The 10,902-nt window shown below is 49.8% G+C and overlaps 1 protein-coding gene across 2 annotated transcripts in view; it reads right to left on the reverse strand.

The window, feature by feature from the left end:
• Positions 1 to 10,902, reverse strand: part of KCNK10 (potassium two pore domain channel subfamily K member 10) — a 133,246-nt gene that overhangs the window by 120,214 nt on the left and 2,130 nt on the right. The window contains exon 1 of one of the 2 annotated variants that reach the window (XM_025442896.3): positions 9,085 to 9,565. The exons of the other annotated variant lie outside the window; for it this stretch is intronic. Coding sequence (XP_025298681.3) covers positions 9,085 to 9,136 — 52 coding nt within the window. The 5' untranslated portion in view covers positions 9,137 to 9,565. Of the gene's footprint in view, positions 1 to 9,084; positions 9,566 to 10,902 lie in introns of those variants that run through there. 2 annotated transcript variants of the gene reach the window in all.

Consider the following 10,902-nt stretch of genomic DNA (forward strand, 5'->3'; position numbering starts at 1 on the left):
AGAGTAGTAGAGCCAGCCCTAGAATCCAGATCCTTCCACCTTAAGATCGCTGTTAGAGACAAGAGCATCTAACCAGAAGATAAGTTAAATGAATATAATATACATTTACTTCTACCAAGTTTTAAGGTTGTATATGGGGAACCGGATCTACCATAACTACTTCCCATATGGCCTCACATTCCAACATGAAAAATGAATGCCTTTGGCCTAAAGTGGCATTCACAACCAGTAGAATCTGGTTGCTGACTCAGGTTGGTTCATGGTTAAAATGAATAACATTAGATTACCTCAAATTTGCAGACAGAAAATATAAGTCAATGGATAGAATCCTTTCATCTCTAAGCTTTTTCTCCCATCAGCTTTTCTTAAACATTTGGATACTGGTTTCTTATCTCATATGATAAAAGTGAGTAAATGTTAAATTGTCAAATATCACACCTGATACCAAACATCTCTATTCAGACTGTCAAGTTCATACTACATTAAATTTGATAAGTTATGCTATTTGTCTTTATCCCGCTAAAATATTTTATATTTGGGGACCTACATGTATCCTTACACATAAGAAACTCATTTCTGGGCAGCCCAGGTGGCTCAGCGGTTTAGCGCCACCTTCAGCCCAGGGCGTGATCCTGGAGACCCAGGATGGAGTCCCACGTCAGGCTCCCCACATGGAGCCTTCTCCCTCTGCCTGTATCTCTGCCTCTCTCTCTCTCTCTGTGTGCCTCTCTTAAATAAATAAAATCTTTAAAAAAGAAAAAGAAAAAAGAAACCCATTTCCTGGTATTAAATTGTTTTAGAAACACAAACAGAGGTGCACCTAGGTGACTCAGTCAGTTGAGCAGCTGACTCTTGATTTCAGCTCAGGTCATGATCTCAAGGTCCGAAGATCATGCATTGGGCTCCATGCTGGGTGTGGAACCTGCTTAAGATTCTCTCTCCCCCTCTTCCTCTGCCCCTCCCTCTGTTTGCTGTCTCTCTCCCTCTCTCTAAAATATACAAAGAAATTTTTTTAAAGGGGGGTGGGGGGGATATCCCATTCTGCAAAGGTCACCATGACTTCCAGATTCCTAACACTTGAGTAAATCTGCACTCTCTTTGAGCATCTCTTCTTAAACTGAAACTACCACCACCCCTACATTGGGTAGCTGAACAACAACAACAAAAAATTAGGATCCTTTGCACAAGAGATAGTGATTGAAATGAGAAGTCTGTAGGAAGGCGGGGGCGGGGGAGGAAGATGAAGGAAGGAAGGAACAAGGAAGAGAGAGAGGAATGAGAGAGGTAAAGTTCCCTATGATGATGTGATTTATGTACTGCAGCAGTGAACTCTCCAAAGCCTAAGTTTCGACACCATTATACTCTGTTTCAAAGTCCCCTCCATGGCAGGGGGAAGTCATGGGACCAAAATTAGTGGTAGTATAGGAAATGGAATCCCCTGAAATCCTGCCTACCTACCTACCCCTCCACTCCACTTCTTATGCCCATCTCTCCCACCTCCCTGGCTCTGAGAATGGAGGAGAAAGAGAACATAATTCCCCTCATGACCACTAGCTCCCCCTTGCCAAGGGTTCTGGCACTCGTCACTGCCACCACCCCAATCCTAAACAGAGGATTCAAACGTCAGGTCTCATTTTTCAATTCATAGCACTCAGTCCCAAACACTTAGGAAGGGAGGGGGGAAAAATCTCAAACTGTCTGCAAACCACAAATAAATGCTCTCAAAATTAAGTAGGAGGTTTTTGTTTCTCCATTCTGGGTAACACGCATGAGCCTGACCTAGATAAACAGTAAAGTCCCCACCAAGAATTTCCCCAGGACCAGAACCCAAAAGTGTATGGCCCCGCAGCGTGCCTGGGTGGCTCAGTCAGTTACGTGTCTGCCTTCGGCTCGAGTCTTGGTCCTAGAGTCCTGGGATTGAGCCTCACACCAGGCTCTCTGCTCAGTGAGGAGCCTGCTTCTCCGTCTCCCTCTGCCTGCCTCTCCCCCTGCTTGTGATCTCTCTTCCTCTTTCTCTGTCAAATAAATAAAATATTTTTAAAAAATTTTTGTTAAAAAGTGGATGGCCCTGCTGACCACCATGAAAACGCCTGCCTGACGTGGTGCTGGTGCCACATTTAGGTAGATTCCATAACCAAAGCCATTTGTCTGCATTATCTTGGAAGTGCCCTTTAGAACAGAATCAGAGTAGAGCAGAAGATTCTTCCTTTAATTCACCTCCTGGCTGCGGTCAAGGAAGCTATCCAAATGGAAAGCTCCTAATTGGCTATCAGTAAATGGCTTTATTCTGTTTCATTAAACTCTTCTAGTTCTCTATGGACTAAAAGTGAAAAAAGCCTCCACTGTCTCCATAACCTTTTTCTTGCCAACAGTGGGTTCCCAGCTCTGTGTCTATAGTACATAACCCTTCATACGGCATCTCTGTTGTTGGCAGAAGTGTCCCAATTTCCTGCAAAGTGCACACTGTATTTTTTGAATGTGCCTTGATTTATGATGCTAATATAGAGCCTGTTAGGGACTGAATTGTGTCCCCTGCAAAATTCATATGTTGAAACCTTCCCTACCAGCATGGCTGTATTGAAGATAGAACCCTAAGGGGGTAATTAAGGTTAAATGAGGTTATGAGGGTGGGACTCTAATTCAATAGCACTGGTGCCCTCATAAGAAGGGGAAGCCACCAGAGTGTTCTCTCTTCCCACTGTGAGGGTGCAGCGAGAAGGTGGCCATCTGGAACCCAAGGAAAGAGCTCTCATCAGACACTGACCCCACCTTCACCTTGATCTTGGACTTCTAGTCTCTACATCCTTGAGAAAATAAATTTCCCTTGTATAAGCCTCCCAGTCTATGGTATTTTGTTATGACAGCTTGAGTCAACTAATACAGAGTCAAAGCACAGATGTTTTGGAAATGGGGCAAAATAGCAAAATCAACCTGCCGCATCTTTTTTTTTTTATAAGATTTTATTTATTTATTCATGAGAGACACAGAGAGAGAGGCAGAGACATAGGCAGAGGGAGAAGCAGACTCCCTGCGGGGAGCCCAAAGCAGGACTAGATCCCAGGACCCCGGGACCATGCCCCGAGCCAAAAGCAGAGGCTCAGTCACTGGGCCACCCAGGCGTCCCCTCAACCTGCCCCCATCTTAATTCTACCCAGCAATCGCTGGGATTGGCAAGAGGCTGGTGAACTTCCCTCAGACACTGCTGGAAAAGAACCCTGAACCAAATCTTGGCCCAGACGATCTTTGGAACGATCTTTCCTTTTTACTTTCTAGGATAATTGTGGTGATTTTGGCACATGATTAATCCCATTTGGAATGCTGATCTCCTGAAAGTTGGATATTAAATCAAAAATAGATGATCTTCTTTCCAGAAAATCTAAGCTGTACAAATGTGTGTTTGGAAACACATTAATAAAGACAGCGCTCAAACGACCTTGCACATTGAGCACGGCTCACATTCACAACACACAGACATCTCTCTTTAGCCAGGAGAGCGAAAGTGAAATCCAAGGGTCTTCTACTGAACTCCTGAGTTAGAGTGTCAGTCAGTGGATGACCTGCTAAAAACAGCCATCCGTGAAGGTCCCACCGATCGACTGAGAGCCTTTTTCCTCTACATCTCTCAGAGAAACTTCTGAATCCACTTTTGGATAAGAGGCAAGGAGAGCGTGCAGGATAAACAAAGCCCCTGGAAGGGTGAAAAGCGAGAGGGAAATTATCCTGGACAGAAGCATCAAAAGGACTGAATTGCCCCCCCCTCCCCACCCCGCCGTTGTCTGCAGCCCTTGAGCCTCCGAATCACTCACTTCCTCTCTCTATTCCCATCAGTAAACCGAACGTTCCAATACCAACAAAAATAGGGCTGTTTAAAGATCAAATGAGATAATTTGTAAAAAGCGTTCTGTAAACTGGAAGATGCTATACATGTACAATGTAGGTCTCTCTGGAATTTTGCATTAAATTATGCACTGAAAATGCAGCTTAAAAAAAAAATCCAGGAGTGCCTGGGTGGCTCAGCAGTTGAGCATCTGCCTTCAGCTTAGGGTGTGATCCCAGGGTTGTACGATCAAGTCCCACATCAGGCTCCCTACAGAGAGCCTCCTTCTCACTCTGCCTGTGTCTCTGCCTCTCTCTGTGTGTCTCTCATGAATAAACAAAATCTTTTTTTTAATAAAATCTTTTAAAAAAAAAACAGCTCCAACTCTGAAGCTTTGCCTCTTTCTTAAGTGAATTTAAATACCTACAAAGAGCTATGTGTCAATGGCCAATATGTGCCAAACTACTAACTGGACACCTACCATATCTTTGTCAGGCTAAAGCACCTCCCTGCCCCAGGACCCACCTCACCCACCCCTCTCAGCCTTTTTTACTCCTGGTGAAAGGGAGAATAGAAACAAAAGCCTGTTGGAGACTTGAGAGAGATGGGAGCTTGCAAGAAGTGGGAATATCCAAGTCCTTTCCAATACCCCATTATTTAGAGATACCCTTCCTTTCTCCTTTGTTATACTTCGCCATTTGTAGTGTGGAGGAGTGCTGGAATTTCCTTCACACATGAAGACTTAGAGATCCTCACCATTCCAACCCCTCACCCATCCATCCATTCAGCAAAAGTTACCGAATGCCTACCGTGTGCCAGGCGCTCCCTGGAGCACTGGGTATGTAAGAGTCAATGAGACAGGAAAGGCTCCTGTTCATGAAGTTCACACGCCAGTGAGGGAGGCTGGCATCACATGAGACACACGAATAAGATGTTTTCAGATGACGACAAGTGGCAGGAAGACAACTGAGCAGGTGACATGATAGAAAGTGACAGGGCTGGGTAACAAGAGGAGAGGTCTTCAGATAGGACGAGGAAGCCCTTGCTAAAAAGGTGACATGTGAGCTGAGATCCAAAGGCAGAAAGGAGCCAGTCACATGACACGCATCACAAGCAGTGGAAAGCACAAGTGCAAGTCCCTGAGACAGGAGCAAGTTTGATCTATTGAAAGAACAAAAGGAAGACAAGTGGCCCGAAGGTCAAACCAAGAAAGAGGGTTGGAGAGATAGGGTCAAAGAGGCCATGTCACTGGGAGGAAGGTGAAACGTTAAATGGGCAGCCCCAAGTCACACAGCTAATTATTGCTATGGCTCACTCTAGAAACTAATTCTTTCGCCTCCAAATCCAGAGTTTTCGATACCACGTTTATCTGCTTGCCTTGATGTGTGGGAATATTGCTTGCTGATCTTAATGATTTTTAAAAGCTCTCAGGAGGGGCACCTGGGTGGCTCATTTGGTTGAGCGTCTGACTCTTGATTTTGGCCTGGGTACTGATCTTGGCATCAGGGGACCAAGCCCCATGTTGGGCTCCATGCTCAGTACGGAGTCTGCTTGTCCCTCTCCCTCTCCTCCTCCTCCTCCTTCACTCTCTCTTTTTCTCAAAAAATAATTAAAGAACATATAAAATCTTTAAAAGCCCTTAAGATATCTAAAAACAGCAAGCCAATCCCAATTTTCAGAAAAAAAAAAAAATCATGGACAAGTGATCCCAGTGATTCAAAAGGCACGTAAGTTCATCTATGAAAGCCAAGACATAGCCAGTCTCCTTCTCTGTAGGTCCTACAGAAGCAGTAACTCTACTTGTTGCCGGCTCAGCATTACAAATATGGAAAAAGGCCACAGCTCAGCAGAGAATAATCATTTTACAGTTAGGTCTTATTTTTGCACCTAAACCCCTTGACAGTGCTTCGCTTAATTCACGCAAGTGCAATCAAAACCAATCTGCTCTCAATCCACCTTCATTCTGTGCCACTAAATTGTCAGGTAATGGGGATGTAAGCAAAACATCCTAATTGCAACTTCCTTCTACAATGTGTGAGCACCTCCACCTGAAGGTTCAAATCTGTTACTACTCCAGTCCCTAGAACCGTCAGTCCCCTTTCCTACTATCATGCTAGGCTCCCTTTCCTCTCTGCCCTGCTAACCATACTCGATCTGTATAAACCCAAAGCTCCAAAGAACAGACCTAAAGTCTGTCCAGTGGCCAGTGACTGGGCCACCCGAGGGACGGGCGGAGATGCTATTTGGCCAGATGGGCTAATGGAGAAAGGAATGGGTGGGAAAGGCATCCTTCCTCTCCTTCTCCTCTTTCAATTTCCCTTCCTCCATTCCCACCCTCCCATCCTCCCCCCCCAACCCCTCTTTATTCTTTTCTCTCTCTTTGCAACAAGCTTCCCCAGTCCCTGAGCTCTAGGAGCCTCACCAGACAAGAGTCAGAGATCTCAATAACTTAAGAGACAGACTTAAGAGATAGACTCAAAGAATATATAAGCACCCCTGTTCTAGTCCAACACTCCTCCCCTCCATCTGCTAGCTGCGTCACCTTGCACAAGTTACTCAACCTCTTTGTTCTTTAGTTCCCTCACCTGTAAAATCAGGACAGCATCTTCCTCCTAAGATTAAATAAAGAATATTAAATAATGTATTCTTCTAGTCAAAGTGCAATGAATTAGCTAACAATAAGCCGTTTGAAAAAAAAAAGGAAAAAAACAATAAGTCGTTTGCTTTTTAATGTGTGTAAAGCACTTTACAGAGTTCTATACAGGTGTGAGATACTCCTCCCTCACGCCCTACTCTCCTCCTGCCTCCACCCCCGGGTCTAGGAAAGACTACCATGGCCCCCACCTACAAGAACAGTTGTGCATGAAGTCAGAGCATCTCACCGGGAGGTAGCTTAGTGGTATCCTGATGGCAATCAGGTGGGGGGGGGGGGGCAAGCACATACACCACTGGATAAGCATCATGAAAATAAGTGGATGAAATAATGTGCCTAAAACACCTGGCATGCAATGATTTCTCATTAAATGTTGGTCCTTCCACGGGAATCTTTTCATTTTTAGCACCATCAGTTATGACTGGAGACACTACTTGTGTACTTCTCCACTGTGTCAGGCTGTAAAATGTTGGATTCATCTGTGTTTATCCCTGTGATATAAATATACACAATGATGATCATACAGAAATGTATTCTCAAAGCCAAGGCATGCCTCACAGCCCTCCCTCCCGACCAGAGTCCCTCGAAGATCCCAATGTGAATCCCCACAGCCACCGCCCTGGTCTACATACGTCACCATGGTGTCTGGTCCCTCACATCCACAAGAGCTACAACAGCACTTGTTTTGAAACTGAGTTCAGGTCAGGTCACTCCTCAGCTTGAAACCTTTCGGTGGCTTAAGCTAAAGGCAACACTCCTACCCCCACCTGCACAACCCTGCCCTACCTGCAACAACAGGAGGCTTTGGGGGTCTGACCCTCTGGATCCACCAGCCACACCTGCTCCCTTACTCCCATTCTAGCCATGGAAACTGCCTTTCAGGTCCTCAAACACACATGTTCCTTCTGTCTCGGGGCCTTTGCACTTGCTGTTCCCTTTTCTGCATCAGTTCACCTCCTCAGTAGCTGCATCATCGCTATATATCCTCCAGGTCTTGATACAAGTGTCTGACTACCTTCCCTGACGACCCACCTTCACTGATCCTTGTCAATCTCTTCTATCACTTTCTTAAAACCCTGATGCTTTCTTTTGGGAAATGTACATAAACATGTAATTATGCACTCTTCCGTGCATTGACTGATTTAGGTCTGTTTCCCTCACTATAAACTCCAAGAAGTGGACCCCGCGCCTGAAAAAATAAATAAATAAATAAATAAATAAATAAATAAATAAATAAATAAATAAATAAAAAATAAATAAATAAATAATAAACAAAACTCCAAGAAGGCTTTGTCTATACTGTTCTGACTCTGTCTCCAGGGATAGCATTTGCTAAGTAGTAGGTATTCAATAAATATGTTTTTATAAGGATCAAATAAAAAATAAAATAAAGTAAAATAAGATAAAATACTAAGGCACACTTTCCAGAGATGAACAGACAAAACTGGATTGGGTTTGGGCTGTAGTAAAGTGTAACAACACGCATCTTCACTCATGCTATGTAATAGCCAGTTTATAAGACATTTACTCAACAAATAAGTGGGTTTCATCTTTTCTGGTCTGGAGAAAAGGATAAATGCACTCGTAAAAACACACACACACACACACACACATTAAGCATACATCAAACAAATTTCAACCCAATACCACACAGAGGTATTGCCTAGACCGACCCAGCTTATGAGGAGCTGAGAGCAAGGATAAAGCGCATTCTTGTCAAAACTGGACACTTGGTTTCAACTTGTTCAGCTCCTGTACCAGTCACTCAGGAGGGACCGTAACATCTGTATGCTAATTACGGAGACGGTGGTGGAGCTCGGCTCCAACAAATCCGCCTCAGCCGCTCTCTCTCTTGCGCCAAGGGGACACTGTCCAACATTGATAAGAGCTTGCGAACCACAGCACGGCTCAGGCGGACACACTGCGCGCCCCCTCCCCAGCCCCTGCCAACCCCACCCTTCTCGCAAGCCCCTCCCTCCCCCCCACTTCTACTCCGATCTGAGCCAAACTAGCTGCCTGCTTTGGTAATAAGACTGAGGGAAGACTCCCAAGGCCCCGTGGGCTCCATTATCCCACATGCCCTCCAAGAAGGGCCCCCTCCAGGGACCGTGGCTGCAGCTCCGAGCTCTCCACTTGCTGCCAGGAAACCTTCCCCACTGAGGACACCCTGGGCAGGCGGCGCAGCTCCAGGTCCAGGGGGAGGCACCCCACCCATCTGCCAGAGAGACAAAGATCACCAGAAACAAAGGACACACACACGCACACACACACACACACACACATACACACACGCACACACTCGCACGCATGAAGTCAAAAGCAAATACCGACACTTGGTGTGATTTCAAGCCAAACAGCCGGCTTGGTGTATCTTTAAATAGGTTTTGAAACAATCCAGGAGGGACAATGATTATGTGGTAATGACAGGCACTATCTGGGTTAGGAACCCACGCTGCCTCCGCCCTCCTCCCACCCGCGCTGCGGTTCCCGGGCGCATTTTCCAGCCTCAGGACACACGCTGCCGGGAGCCAGAGTGCTTCCTTCCACTCACGGAGGCGCGCGCACGCAGGGGATGGAGGCAGGGCGAGGGCCGCCAAAAGTAGGAAATACCAACCTTTAGGATCCCAGTTCACCTGTTTTCTTGGAGTCTCGATTGGAAATTTCATTGCTCCGTTGCCCAGAAGGGGAGGAAATAGAAAGAATCAAAAGAATAATAAAGTCCTCGAGCTTTACACGCCTCGGTCCAGCAGTCCAACAAAACAATTTCCAAGGATGGGGGAGCCTTGGACCGGCTCGCGGAGGCACCCCAGAGGAGGATGAGTGGGGAGGACTGGCTAAGGAGGGACTGGAAACGGCTCAGGGGTCGGCGCCGGCGGGGGGTGGTCAGCTGCGGGCCCCCTCCCCGGGTGCAAGGAAAAGTAAGACTGGCGAGGGGCGGATGCAGAGCGAAGCTCGGGAGGATCGAAGCGCCAAGCTGCTCCCCGAACGCGGCGGCGGCGGGGGGGGCCGAGCAGCCGGAGGGCCGGCGGGGGGGGCCGAGCAGCCGGAGGGCCGGCGCGAGGGAGAACCCACTGCGGTGTCACCCCAGCCCCCGAAGGCGTGTGCGCACACACTCCCGCACACACACTGCCCGGGCGCGCGCTCCGGCGGGCACGTCAGCCGCGCTCGGCCGCGCACAGCGCACACGCCCCACCCCGGCCGCGGCTCCTCGGCCCCGGGCGACGCCCCCCACTCCCCACCCCCCGAAAGCCATTGGACGTCGGGGTGGCGCGGCACCCGGGGAGCGCGCGGCCGGGGCGACCCTCCCCGCGGCGCGCCGCAGACGCGGGGCCACGGCGGGAGAGCGCGCGGGGCGCGGGGGCGCGGGGCCCGGAGGCGCGCGGGGCGCGGGGCGCGGGGCGCGGGGCGGCGGACTGGCCCGCGGGGCGGCGGCGGGGGGCGGCGGAGGGCGGGGCGCGGCGGCCGGAAGCCGGGGCGGGGAGCCGGGCGCCGGGAGCCGGGAGCCGGGCGCCGCGCTACTTACTGGCTCGGCCGGCCGGCGGGCGTGGAGGCGCGCGTGGAGGCGGCCGCGGCGCGCTCGGTGGAGTTGCAGCCGGAGACACGCTTGGCTGCCTGGAAGGCGCTGCGGGAGGCGGAGGAAGGGCCGCCGCGGCCCCGCCGCAGACCCCGGCCTCGGAGCTGCCCGCCGGTCGCCGCGCCCACCCTGGGCGCACACGCGCACCCCCTTCTTCCCTCACTTCATATTCCCACTCCAGCCCGCGCCCCGAACCCGCGTCCCCAGCGCACCCGGAGGAGGCCGGTGCCAGCCATGAGCCTTTTGTTCTGGGCCGCTCGGCGTCGGCTGAGCTCTCCCCGCCCCGGGAAGCTGGCTCCCCAGGCGCAGCCCGGTCCCTTCCCCGGCTACCCGCCGCGCGGTGGGGGAGGCCGCTGCGGAGAGACGCCGCGGCCCCAGAGGGAAGAGGAGTTGCCAAGACCCAGCGGCCCCGGGAGCCCGGCAGCCCGGGGACCCAGCAGGCGCCAGTGCGAAGGGACCCCGCACCTGTTCCCGGGGAGACGCTGAACCTGGCGCATTTCCCCTACCCCCACTGAGGCCTCGACCTCCAGAAGAGCCAGGGGGTGCTGAGATGCCCTTGAATGGGCCCCTCGAAGTACTGATATGCATGATGCTTACAAATTACTCGGGCTCCTAGCAACGGAGACTTGCACATAGTAGATGTTCAAGAAATACTTGCTAAAGGAAGGCATAAGCTGCATGAGGCAGTGTTGGACAGAAAGTAGTTTAAATTACTGTCCAGTCACTGTCCACTCGACGGATTTCTTGAACCCCTTCTAAGTGCCATTGCTGTGCCAGGTGCTGCTGATAGGGCAAAGAACCACACAGATATAGACCTTGCTTTCATGAGTCTTCTGTCTAGCGCCCAGGAGGTCCGGC

This window comes from Canis lupus, chromosome 8 (genome assembly GCF_003254725.2).
Source record: "Canis lupus dingo isolate Sandy chromosome 8, ASM325472v2, whole genome shotgun sequence".
Lineage (NCBI taxonomy): Eukaryota > Metazoa > Chordata > Mammalia > Carnivora > Canidae > Canis > Canis lupus.